Source organism: Camarhynchus parvulus, chromosome 5, assembly GCF_901933205.1.
Source record: "Camarhynchus parvulus chromosome 5, STF_HiC, whole genome shotgun sequence".
Classification (NCBI taxonomy): domain Eukaryota; kingdom Metazoa; phylum Chordata; class Aves; order Passeriformes; family Thraupidae; genus Camarhynchus; species Camarhynchus parvulus.
The window spans coordinates 4,251,216-4,265,597 of record NC_044575.1 but is presented as its reverse complement, the minus strand read 5'-3'; the positions used below and the strand labels follow the sequence as shown (position 1 = coordinate 4,265,597).

General features: G+C 38.8%; 1 protein-coding gene across 1 annotated transcript in view; it reads right to left on the bottom strand.

Moving 5' to 3' along the window:
• Positions 1–14,382, bottom strand: part of PRMT3 (protein arginine methyltransferase 3) — a 56,987-nt gene that overhangs the window by 20,195 nt on the left and 22,410 nt on the right. The window contains exons 10-12 of the mRNA XM_030949164.1: positions 9,874–9,952; positions 4,826–5,013; positions 2,688–2,774 (exon numbers count right to left, since the gene is read on the bottom strand). Of these exons, the coding sequence (XP_030805024.1) occupies positions 2,688–2,774; positions 4,826–5,013; positions 9,874–9,952 (354 nt within the window). The remainder of the gene's footprint in view (positions 1–2,687; positions 2,775–4,825; positions 5,014–9,873; positions 9,953–14,382) is intronic.

Below are 14,382 nucleotides of genomic sequence, written 5' to 3'. Positions count from 1 at the left end.
CTGTCAGCCTTTCCAGTGTCTTGTCCTGTTAGCAAAGACAAACAGGCTGATGGGAGGAAGAGTAGACTCTGATAAGGCTGTTACTTCTAGAGACGCCAGCTGAGAGTTTAGCTATTCAACTATTATGTTGCACACCCCAACCAGAAGAGCCCACAGCCCTTTTCTCTAACTACTTGCTAAATTACTCCCCATCAGTGAAAAGCTTCTGCAAAGCCAAGTTCAGCAAGAGCAGTTTGCACTCCATGCTGCTGACACACCTGTGCAGCAATGCCTGCCTCACACTGCTCTGCATGCACACAGTGCATGGCAGGGAGCATGGAAACCCACCCACACAGCCAGGGACACTGCAAACCATCAGCTGCTCTGCAGGAGGATCCCCAGAACAAATAACAGAACCCTACATAACATGTACCCTAAATTTTTTTTGGTCATCTTTTAATGACAAAAAGATGTCTGGAAAGATGTCTTTAAAAAAGTGTTAGAAGATGTCTCAGTAGATGTCTCAGTAGATGCATCAGAAGATGTCTAAAAGGATATCTAAAAGGATGTCTTAAAAGAGGTCTAAAAAGATGTTTGATACAGACTTCCATTTAATAAACCCGAAAATGTTACTGTGTATTCACCTCATTTGGCGATAAGTGACAAGCAAATATGAAGTATTAGTACACACCTACTAATTAAAAATTATAATGATTTGCCTGGTTTCTAAGGACACATTATTCAACAGAGACAGCCCTAGTTCTGATGGTAACACTGCTCTGCTTCAGCAATGTTGATGGCAACATCAGATAAGACAACCAAATCTGCTTCCACACTTGCATGGCTGAGGAAAAGCTGCTTTGAAATGAAATACAAGCATATAAAGATGGATTTCCAAATTGCTATTTTTGTGAAGTATTTTTTTGTAAATAAAGCAAAGATATTTTAGAATGCTCATATTTTAAAAAAACCCTGAAAAATCCTAAGAGAGAAGTACCAAACCCTAGAATTTTGGGAAATGTAGGCAACTTTCACTTTTTGTGCAGAAAATGAAAAACCAGTAGAACAACAAAACATATGCAAACAAGAAAAACATCAAATATTATTTTTAAAGAACAAATTGCAATCTTAAAGCATCTTCTCAAAAATTTCGACATAAATAATGGACTTTTATTGTTCATTTACTGCAAGGTTAGGCAGGCTGATATGATGGATGAACTGTCAACCTTCAACTAAACTTCTACAATCCATCATAGAAACTGTGGAATTTTCACTCAAAGTGTCAATAAACCTAAATGATGAAGTGCAAAACACTTTACAGCATTCTGATCATTTTTTAGAACCTGCATTTGCTGCAAAATTTCAGAAACACTGCTCTTACCCCACTTCCTTCCCCTTCTTCTTGGAAGCCATAAAATGCAGGTATACATCTTGATTTATATGCCAATGATGCCACAGAATCACAGAACAGAAATGAAGTTTTTGTAAGAGCTTAGTGCTGGGGAAAACAATGTTTATGAAATAAGCTATTTTACTTTACCCAAACATCAGAAAGATGACCAAAATTTTGTAAAGATTCCTGTTTAATCAGTTATTCAAATATGGCCAAATTAAGAAAATTAAACCAGGGCTGCAGTGGAGCTTGATCTCAAATCAAACCTGACTCTGCCCTGAGGCAACTAGATTTATCCTATGATACCTTGAAACAGGAGGGGTTCCATTTGTATGCACAGTAAAATATACACACTTACATTTAATAAACCCCAAAATGTTACTGTGTATTCACCTAATTTGGTGATAACTGACAAGTAAATATGAAGTATTTGTACTCACCTACTAAATAAAAATGATAATGATTTAAACTATATACATGGGAAAATGTCACTTTTTTTCAACAAACTCTTATGCAGACTACTACTCTGCAAAAACGTTGGCAAATGCAGCAGCATGACCTAACATCCAAACCAGGAATTACATTGTCTGATGCAGGCATCCAAGATTTTGTCATCACCCTAAGCAGTTCATATTATACAGAAACATATTTTTTGTGTCCATGTCAGAGAAAGCATGCAGCTCCTCTTTGTATACTCATGCAAAATCCCAATAAACCAGCTGTAGCAGAATTATCTCAATATATTAGAAGTAAGCTAAAAATTACCCCTTAACACTTGATTTTGTGATGTGACTTAAGTACGAAACTCCCAGAAGTTTCACAGTACCCCAGAGGGCAAAAATTTCAGTTTCTACTACTGATTTCAGAGTGTAATGCTCTTTTGTCAAATTTGATGGTATTTTAATAAATGATTAGAAAGCATTTAGAATTTGTATTGCATATAAAAGCAAATTACTGACATTGCTGTAAAAATTAGGCTGTCTTTGCTTATAATGTAATGTTTGAAAGCTCAATGCTTATTTAGGCAAGCTAACATCAGACTTTCTTGTATTTCAAAAGATGGGCTAGAGAACAAAACAGAAATATCCCAGTGCTCCTTACCCTTCCCTTTCCTCACCTACCTGCATTGCCCCATAACACCATTACTGGAGCTTTACATTCATCTCTCTTTACAGAAAGAGCTCATCTGACACCTCTGTACTGCAGAAATGAATGTTTCAAGGCAAGGACTGATGATAAATGAAGGATAATTAATGGATTGTCTCTTAGTCCAATGCAATACCAGCCATCTATGAAGAAACTGAAATTGTCTTACCGTACACTGTGTGCTCATTGTAATGCTCAGGGTGAAATCTGAAGAGAATTCCAAGTCTGGAATGGATGCAGTATTGCAGTCAATATGCTGTCAGAAAGGATAATAAAATTCTGTCAGTAAAGGTGAGGAATGGCAATTAAGATCTCCCTTTAGACTAAGGTTGTTCAGTTGTTCTCTTTTATAAGGCAATACTATTTCATGTTTCCAAAAAACGGGAAGAGACTAAAAATTACCTAATCCCATGTGACAAAACATCTGAAACTCCTCTTCCTCACACACCCAAATAAACAAGACACTTTGAGTAGTGGTGGTATGGAACTACACATAGCAGCTCATTCCGTTCAGGGAAGTCCCTTCTTGACAGGAGCTGAGCCTTGTGGAGAGTAAGCAGCTTTCAGAGGCATCTTGACCTGTTTTACCCCTTGTTCATGTAGTCACATGGTAAACTACAGCATCAAACTGCTGTGGGTTAAAACCAAGGGGTTTTGATTTACCAGATTGGTTTTGTATCCATCTCAGAAGATCTGAGGTTGAAAAAGACCTTTGGAGAATGCCCTTTGCAGTCTTTCACTGGACTCACTCCAGCACAGTCATCTCACTCCTGCCCTGGGTAGGGAACCTGAGAGTGGACAGGGCACTCCAGGATTCATCTCCCTGGGGTACAGCCAAATCCCTGGGGTGCAAGAGAAGATGCATCTCTCTTGAGCTGCTGGTGATAAGTCTTCTTCCTAATGGAGCCTAGGAGGCTGCTGGCTGCCTCTGCCACAAGGGTGTGTTTTACTGGCTCATGGTCAGCTTGGTGTCAACCAGAACCCCCAAATTGCTCTCTGCAAAGCTGCTTTCCAGCCAGGAGGACCCCAGCCTCTGTGGGTACATGGGGGTATTCTTCCCCCGACTCTGCAGGATTTCTGCAGCCAGCTCTGGAGTCATCAGCACAAGAGGGACATGGAGCTGCTGGAGTGAGTCCAGAAGAGGCCACCAAGGTAATGCAGCACCTCTCCTGTCAGGAAGGGATGAGAGAATTGGGATTGGCCAGCCTGGAAAAGAGAAGGCTTTGGGGTGACCTAACTGTGGCCTCCAGTACCTGAACAGAGCCTGCAGGAAAGATGGAGAGAGACTTTTCAAAGAGCATGGAGTGACAGGGGAAGGGGGAATGGATCCAAACTAAAAGACAGCAGGTTTAGATTTGATATTAGGAAGAAATTCTTTTCTGTAGGGTGGTGAAACCCTGGCACAGGCTGTCCAGGGGAGCTGCAGCTACCCCATCCCTGGAATTGTTCAAGGCTGGATTGGATGGAGGCCTGAGCAACCTGGGGTAGTGGAAGGTGTCCCTGCCCACAGCAGGGAGCTGGGACTGGATGATCTTTAACCCAAAGCCTTCTATGAATTTTCATGCTGCCTTGTCTTTCTTTAGGGAATGTTCTGCTTCTTGAAAAGTTACATTATGAACTATATAGAATAAGCAGCACTTGATGTGAGCAAACGCACCAAAGCACCTTCTGTAATAATCATAATGATGAATGGGAACATTTTTAAACTTTCCCTACAAAATATAATCCATTTGTTCTGTGGGATAGCTATTGATTAAAACAATTTATCTATAATGCCACTGTTCCTCAACTCATTAATTTTACTATTTTGCACTGTAACTCCAGCAAACAAGCACATGCATTGATTTTAAGTTACTTTAAAAATCATGAGGGCTAAATGAGAACAAATGAACATAAAGCCATTCAGCACAACAGTTATGCTACATGCTGCACAATGACAAAGTTTGATAAGCCCCTACATCTGAGCTGGACAGCGACTGTACATGACAGCATGGATTAGAAAGGGATATGCATGCACTGGTATCAGTAGAGCATTGCCAAAGTAAATTTGGCTTTGGGTAGAAGAAATCATAGAACAGAACAGTCAAAATATGGGAAAATTGCCTTACTAAAAAGCTCAAAAATTGGTAAAAAAAGCAATTAATACAAACCTTCCAGTCTTAGCAGCAAGAACCTTACTGCACTTTTATAATTTTGAAGATGCCAAAGTTTGTGTGTGCCATGAGAATTTTAGCCCCTCCTCCATAAACCAAGGAAAATTCTCATCTGCCTCCTAAGCATTAAGTAATATGCTTAATGACAATATACCTTAATGACACTGGCTGTAGATATCAGTGTGTTTGGATCCAGCACCTCCACAACAGCTTCTGGAATGACAGCTTTCTTCATACAAGACATGTCAAAGCCGTACACATCTTCCCAGAAAAGCAGCTTGTCCACATGTTTATTCATATCCCCAACAGCTACCAGACTGATGGTGCACAAGTCAGGATAAACTGTAACAACACAAACAGAGTAGTGAAATTTTATTTTACACACACAGAGGAATTTTTATTCCTTTGTCTAAAAGTGGTAACATCTCAAAAGAATAAAAAAAGAACTTTTTTTAGCTCTTGGACAAGACACTTTTTCTGGTACTTTACTTTCTAGGGTCCCATTTGTCCACAGAAGAGACTACACACAAAAATTTAATTTTCACACACTAGTCTGGTACTTCCTATTCATAACAAAATATCTTTGTAGTTGAATCTACTACCAGGAAATGACTGGAAACTTGATATCTGAAGAAAATAATTTGGCACAGCCTATTCTGGTTTCTATACAGAGACTAACCTAAAATATATTCCACAACAGTAGACAGACACTCAAACAGAAATTCAGGCAAGGGCTTTGTAATAACAGGAAACCTCTGTGAAAAGACCTTATTTTCAGAAAAAAGCATATTCTTACTCAAGAGTTTTATTGCTGTTTGCTATCAGCTCTGGCTGATTCTTACCTTATAACGTAAAAAATTATTTCTGTGTACTGGAAATAACCACTTTTGTGTCTGCATCTGAACAGTTGGAAGTGGCCCAACAGACAGAAGAGAACCTCATGGATTCCCTCCCTCCCACTTTCAGGATAAAGCTATCATTTTACACTATTTTCACATTTGTGCTTTTCCTTCTCCCAAGAACATCTTCAGAACAAGTAACTATTTACAGCTTTTACAAATAGTAGTGGAAGACTGACATTTGCCTTTTTAACAGCTGCCAACAAAGTCAGTCCATCTCTTGGCATTCTCACCTGACTGGAAAACCCACAAAGAACAGCTGCTATGTACATGGCTGTCTATAACCCTAACAAATAGTAAAAGAAGCTCAATTTCTATTTAGCTAGGTTTCTTTTCACAAAGAAATTCCCATGTTTTGTTCTTCAGAGTTTTAAAGCCTCTAAAGTCATATACATTGAATTCTTAACCTGATTTCAGGAAAAAAGTCAACTAAAACACCCTACTTAATTTAATTTTATTTTATATTAATACATGAAAGGGGTAGTGTTAATACAACTGAAGCCAAGTGTCTCTCTTCCTCCCCAGAATCTGGTGAACTGTAAAATTAATTTTGTCTTCAGCTCTGCTTGAAATTACAGTTTATCAAAATGAATAAATCATTGGTATAGCATGGTAGGTCAAAAAAGCAGTATTTTCTACCTTGCAAAAGACTGAAGACAGAGGCAGCAAATTGAAATTAGACCTTTCATACAGTGAGCACAGTTTTAGGCCAAAGGAAATATTCTTATAAATAAATAGTGATTGTAAAGAATAACCTTCTCTAAAGAAGTTTTTTATTGTTCTATGAAGACATTAAGGTGAGTACACTGCCATTTTTCTCACTTGCTGACTATTACAAGCAGAATAAATAAGTATCAGCAAGCAGAAATTGGAATCCAATTGGTAAACTATCATCACCCCTACTTTGCAGCTGAGGAAATGGGAGCAGAAGGTGTCTCCAGGAACAGCCTACAACTCACTCAGCAGTACAAAGACAGTTTGATAAGAATCCTAACAGGAAGACAGTTAAACTGCCCTGTCCAAAACAAATCACTTGGTTCCAGCACAGCTGACAGCTGTCACACAAGCACAAAACATCACCATCTGTGGTGGTGGGAGGATCTGCAGGCAGTTTCTGGAGCCACCACTGAGTGAAGACTGCTTCTGCAAGCTTTCCCACTGCTGTTTAACAGTGTCTATGGACAACACTGGGCTTTGCCTCACAGCATTCACACCTTCAACAGCAACCACTGATGGTCCAAAAATGAAAAGACAGTGTGATACAAACAACAAAAAGCAAGGGCTAAGAGCCTTTGGGGGATTATTTTTTAGGGGAATGGGTTTCATGGGATGCAATGGCACAGTGAAAAGAGAGATGAAAAGACTGACAGTCCCTGGTTACAGAACACACAGGAGCATTTCAGTTCCACTGGAAATGAAAATTAAACCCACAACAATATGTGATTAACTATTTTATAAAATTTCTTCCTCTGACTAGCCCTAATTTCTGGGACATTTTGTAAACCAAAGAGAAATTTAATCACCTCTATCAAGCATAAAATATTTGAACTGGATCATAATCAGTTTTTATTAAATCTTTGTTCTTACAGCAAATCCTTAAATCAGCAGTGGAACTCATGATCAATTACACAATGTGCTTATGAACAAGGGAAAAGGTAAACACAAAATGCTCCAATTTAATTTGCATTTTCACTATTAATAGCAGCAAAAGTAGACAATGTCTATTCAGACTTCACAAAAAGAAATCTGTGTTCCACCAACAGGGCTCAGGCAGAAGACTACAGAGATTCATTAATTTACAGACCTACCCATGTCTATACAATGTACTGAGATTTGACTGAAAATGTAAGCAATGCTATCTGAATCATCTGAAGACTGTGGAGTTTTGTACATATTTAAAAGCACCTGCGTAAAACTGCATTTGCCATTTCCCCATTGCCCTTGATTTCCCTGGAAATCCTCTGCTCTTTCTGTAACACTTTCCTGTGCAATCCTGACAGACTTGTCATTTTTTCCCCATTAAGCCTATAATTCAGTAATTATTCCTTCTCACAGGTGAAATGAGCAAAATGCTGATTGGCCAGGAGCATGCACTCCTCTGAGCTCTCCCAGATTCATGGCTTTGACCATCTGTGTCCTTCTCGACTCGGTGCCCACGAGCCATCCGTCACCAGAACAGCTCACGTGCTGGGGAGAGCGGGATGGGAAACCCTTCAGCCCTCACAATGCCTCACAAACTGCAGGATGCTGGAGGGAGAGACAGCAATCCTCCAGATACACAGCAATGACTCCACGTGAATGCAATCATCATTTTGATGTGAAGGAGCATTGTGTTTTGGATGTATTATGCTTTGAATGACACCTTCCTTACCTTTGTCACCCCTCAACAATGCAAACTGGACTCAAGTGTGTGAAAAAAATCTCTACCTGAGCAACAGCTCTAAAGAACAAACAGATGGGCCCTGGGCAGCAAAAATGTTATGTTCCCAAACAAAGCTATTCTATACTGTACACATTACCCTAGACAGTTTGGCACAATCCACTCCAGCATGCCAATAGGCTGAGCTGAAGTAATGATGATATGACTGAACGAACACATATCTGGAAATTTGGATTCTATTCCCGGCTCAGTCACTGAAAGATCTGGTCAAATTGCAGCTGCTGCTATTGCTTTTTTCAGCTTTCAAACATTTTCTGTAATAATGATCTTGGGCTCAATAGTACCAAGTGGCTTTAGACAAAATTAAGCAGATTCAGGAGTTTCTCTGGGAAGGCTTCACCTCAGAGTGAACTCTTAGTTCTGGCTCATCTGGATTTGGATGTGCAATTCAGCTGTGCTGCAGGAGAGTCTGTGCTGCTGAGCAGCCTTCTCATGGACCCAGGGGACCCAGCCTTTCACCTGCTGGACAAGCTGGCAGAGGAACAGCAACTGCAAGTACCCTAAAGAAACTGTTGACAGAACTGAAAATCCCATCAGTGCCTGCACAACACTCTATGCTTTGTCATGAATGAAAGAAGGGCCCAAGACCATTGTCAGACCCCAAAGGATGAGTGTACTGCAGAACCAGGACACACCATCTCCCAAAGGAATCTCTGGGAGTTACAAACCAAGAGCAAACTGACCAACAATACAGTTTAAACAGAAGTCAGAAATTTCTGGCCTTTTTCAGAAGGCTTTGGAAGTAGTAGCTAAACATAAAATGTTTGCTTATAATTTTAGGGAATGTCCCTGGATTTAATTGTATTGCAGTGTAAAATTATCAGCACATATCTACACAGAGTACACACCTATGTTCCTGATGTGGCTGGACTATTCTGCATTACTGTAAACAAAAAAAGCTCTTATTCTGTCACATTGCTCAAGTGGCTACTAAATATTCTAAGACATAGCTTGCTTGTATATTCAGCTTTGTGAACAAATGCATAAAGCCCATTCTTCCTGCAGCAGTCAGTAGTATACAAGAACTCACTGCAACCAGAGGGAAGCACTGCAGCAAGCACTGTGACACAGTCATTAATCCAATCACTAGGTCAGTGTAGTGAAACTGTGTGCATGGTTAGCACAAAAGGGGAAAAAAACCTCAGACTGATGACTACAACTGAAAAGGTCAATATGAAATACAATACTGACAAAGGAATTAAGCACATGCAGAACTCATGCACAAAACTGCACCACATGGGGAATAAACACTCACAGGCATTTAAACACTGCTTAAGATAACAATATCTAAGCTACTTATATGTGTAAAAGAAACAAACACTTTTGTTTTGTCACAACCTTACCCTCAAGCCATAAAAATAAAGACCATATTATCACCAGAATAAACATGCTGAACTGAAACAGTGTAATTCCATTTGTTACTTCATGTTTGATAATATGTCCTCCCTACAGGAAAACACCCTATGCACTTTCCCTCAAATCCACAGTAGCTTGCTCAAACAGCATCACATCTTACAAGATAAAACTTATTTTCCTGTGTTCATATTTATGCAGAAACTCGGATTTCAGGGGGGAAAATAAATACCCACATGTGTGGGAAGAAATAGGGAGGAAAAATTTAGTCTGTACTTAAGAAAAAATAGCCCCCTCTATTCTTAAAAACACCATTAACTTGAGACCTTGGTACCCCATCCAATGTTCTCCTATTGCCGATACAGTAAATTAATGTCTTGAAGCTCCTACTAATGGAAACATTTTTCACTGAGACTGGCAACTTTCTCATCCATGCATAGCTTATTCTAAGTCTCTGAGTTCATTTAGCTTCCCCCAGAGCTAAATTTATTAAAAGAACTGAGCACCAACCTGAGCCTCCCTCTGCCAGGTACTTGTCCTTTGCATAGATGACAGAATCCAGCATTGACTCAAAGAGAAGGAAATAACCCTGTTTACAGAAAAGGGAAAGAATTTAGAAATCATTGTGTTTCTTATACTTAGTCATTCTACAGAGAGGCTTTATCAACACAGTTTAAGAACATCATAAACCCATACACCCAGAGAGTTTTACAACAATAAGACTGTCACTTCAAAACTTGTTATATAAAGTATCATCTTTAATTTCCCAAACTGCAAGTATGTAGCACACAGAGAAAATAAATACACCATCTACACCAACAATTACCCAACAAGAGTCCTACAACAACAAAAGACATTGAATTCAACTCAAAGTAAGTGAAAAGCTGCATGTATTGATTTTTTAGTAATAACTGTGAGGTTCCAAGAAAAATAAAACTAAAAAAAAAAAAGCCCTACTCCTTCAGATCTGCAAGTAACACTGAAACTACTGTCAGAGAAAGGTCAAATGAAATGCATCTTTGCTTCTCCTTATTTGCAACCTCATGGTGCCCTGTATCACCCCCAGCGGTGCTCACTAAGAGAGGTGGAAATAAATCATGTACCAAACATTGGTTCTCTGGGCGTTCTACATCATCTAGCAGCACCCAGACTTGCAAAATTTCCAGGATAAAAATGGTAACAACTAGATCTGCACAGGGCTTTTTTGTGTTGGAATTAATTTTATGGCATAGGATACTGCTATTGAAACAGGGAAACATTCCGTATTTGAATATTTGAGATGCTAAAAAACTCAAATAGAAGAAGTATCAAACAAAATTAGCATTTTATAAAGAACATCCCCTTTCTCAACTACTTCTAAACAAACTGCACATTTATGAGATATACAGCCCTTTGTTTTCCCATTGATATACTGATTTTATACCCTTCCTGTCCTCCATGTTTGAGCATCATTGTTACTCAATACTGTAACATATTTCATCTACATCCTCACAACACCAAATCAATTAAGACAAACACCAACAAAGGTTTTGAATTTCCATTTAGCAACCTCATTTTCATTTTACTTAAAACACAGCTTAGCCACATGGCTTGATTTAGTTGGCAAGAACAAAATGGACAACTGAAGTCCACACTTTGGACCTGCAGTCCTACAAGCCCAGGCAGCAGTAATTTACCAAAGAAAAGCTAGGAAGCTGCAGCAGAGAAGTTTCAGATTGGATGTCAGGAAAAATTTCTTCACTGAAATGGTTATCAAGCACTGGACCAGGCTTGCCCAGGACAGCCCTGGAGGGATCTAAAAGTCATGTGAATGTGACACCTGGGGACATGGTTTAGTGCTGGACTTTGAAGTGCTGGGTTGGACTCAGTGATCTTTAAAAAATGCTTAAACTTCAGAATTGCTTATAAGTGCCATTTTCTGCAGCCTTCAGAACAAAAAACCAAAACTGAAAACCCCAGAAACTTGAAGCATTACATATTTGCAATCAAAGAGAACACAATATGAAAATAATGACCATGTCATTTTCTCAATCTGTTTCTTCTGGTAATACTGCTTCACTGAAAATTTTTCTTCCCAATCTTGTCTGTTCTTCTACTTTACTGCCCAACTTCTGTACATCCTTAGAATAAGTCCCAGAAGCAAGACTACTGCTTTGTGAGCAATTGTTGTTAGTAAGCTTTGCTGAACAGCTGAAAAGGCCTGGAGCTCCAGTTGCATCAGGCAGGAATAATGTGATGCCCACAGCAAGCCAAAACCACAGCTTTCTTTTTTATACAGTTAAAAATAGAATATGTTTAGTTCACAAAAAGTATTTTTAGACACCTTTAACTGAAGATGAGCTGTTTTCATAGTATTTTGAAGGTAACCTCTAGGACAACTTGAAGACTGGTCACTACCAAGAGTCAGTAATTCACAAAATGACATCTTCATGGATTAGGTCTTCTTTCTGCCCACTACCTATGCCTGCCAGCCTGTGCAAGGAGGACAGCTGGAAAACACTCTCAGGAGACATACAGAGAAATTCTCACCATTCTTTCCCTGACCTTTTCACTCTGGCACTCCTGGTTCTCCCCCCACTCCCAGTTTTCTCTCTCCCCCATTCATTATAGCATTCCTGTAAGTTACATAAACCATCAATGTTTACGTAATTTACTACTTACACCAAAACATTTTGCTCAGTGTGCTGTGATCATCTGTAGTGTAAGTTAGAATGCAATTTCACAGCCTGCTGCCCCACCTGTAGGGGAGCTTTCTGGAAAGAGAATGACACCTGACATTTTATCCTGGGATGCTGTGGGGAACTCTTACTTCACCCCCAAAAATGGTCAAGGGTTTATTTTTCTTAAGCATGTAGTGGCATCCTCAAAATCAATCACTGCAAAGAGATCTCTATGATACAAATCTGTGAGCTGCATATTATTAATACAATCTTGATAGTGGCTAAACTAAGACACATAAAAGGTGACTCTCTTAAAGACAACCCAAATGTACAGAACACCTTAAACTTAATGTTGTCCCATGACATGTTTTGTACTTAAGAGCTGGCCATTTCCTTCTCAAAAGGAACATAAACTCCTTATTTTTTGTATTTGCAAAGCTGAAAAGAAATGTTCTCCAGCTACCAACAAAGGCCCATATAAACAGATGTGGACAGGAACTGAAATGCAGCACTGTGAGTAACTCTGTTCAAGCACACTGCTCTGCCCTGCCTCATGTCAGCCCAAGGAGACACCCACTGAGCCCCTCGAATCCATTAGGAATGTGAATTTTGCTACATTTCTTTTATATCCTTTGTATCTGTATTCTGTATTCCTAACAGAATTATAAAAGGCTCCCGGATCTTTGATGCCTTCATATCTTGCAATTTCCCTAATATTCAAATATACTACAGCACTGTCTTATTCATTTTCACTTTAATTCAAAGCTACATAAAAATATTTTACGAACTGATCAAAATGTAAGTATTCAAGTTCTTTTAGCTTTAGTGTTTCAGTATTTACATGATAATCTTCATAGAGAAAAAGAGTTTAAATTCTTTAAAAGCATCAAAAAGTGGATTAGCATGTTTACAAACAGCAAGAATCAGCAGAATTGCTGCTGCAGCTGAAAAAACCTGTGTAAAGATAGAATTTGGAATCATTGGTTAACTACTTGAATAAGCATTTAGTTTCCCCTCCACCTGCTATCAAAGATGCATTTTATTATTTTCTATAACATTACTGAACGTGGTCTGGTTCTCCAGATTCAGTAAGGCCCAATCCTGAACATTTAATGACATGAAAAACAGCTATCAAATCACAGGCCCAGAGAGTCAACTTAACCTTTTTTAATCCCCAGTGGTATAAAAAAAAGTGCATTATTGTCTTAAATTGAAGTTTTCAACTACAAGATTTCCACTGGCCTACACAGTAAAGACGGTACAGAAGGTATACAACACAGATGAGACAACAGATTCTGATCTCTAACACAAAATTTAGTCTGGCATTAACAAATGCACAAAATTGATGTGGCCCACTCTATGCCATGAAAAAATATTTATTTGACAAAATTCCCTCCAAACCTGCAGCACACTTAAATGACAAGCAGCAGCCACACATAAACACTTCAGCATCCTCTGCTGCAGCACCATCCCCCACATGCTGTTTGCCCTCATGCTGATCTCTCATGTACATTTTAATTTAAAAAAAAAGAGGAAGAAATTCATTACTGACAGAGCAAGCTCACAAATATCAGTATCACAGCTTGACTTTGTCATTCTGCACACCCTGTTGTTTCCTTAAAACATTAAAAGTAAGAACACCAAATGGGAAGATGTGAAGAGCAGAAATGTGATCCCCATTACTTGTGTTGACAAAAAAAAATCATGCAAGGAAATAACTGTGTATCTCTCACAGAAATAGGGGAAAGGAGCAAGGAGAGAGAAGATGGTTTCCAGTGTTTCAGACATGCTCACTTCCTTGTCTTTTCCCTAGATCTTGAATGCCTCTGCTCACAGCCCATCCTCATGTATTTTCAAAATTACTTTTAAAAAAAGAGAAAGAAACACAAAGAAAGAGAAGAAAAAGGAAAAAAGAAAATATTAGCTATCTGACCAAAGACATGATTAAAAGACAAGTACTGGGTTGTATCCTAAGTGTATTTTAATCTGACAGTCCATCTCTTTCCCAGTTTTATCTTGTGTAACTCTGCTGCATATTCAGTACCATAAAGCACTGCATTTAAAAAACCCAATTTATGAGTCCATGCTGTACATTAACATTCTATTGGAGACAACCATCTCAGGCAACTGTCCCTCATAGCAAAGCCCCTTTACAAACAAGAAATGCAGATATTTTCAAGTGAATAAACCTTTAGCTTTATAGTTTTAGCTGGAGAAAGGAAGCAAAAACAATACTGATGGCAAGAAAAATCTGCACACAAATGCAGCTGTGCAAGAACATTCCAGAAAAACATTGCATACATTTTGTTTTTTTCTGCACTCATCTTTTCAATAAGCAGCCTATGAAGTTTACAATTAC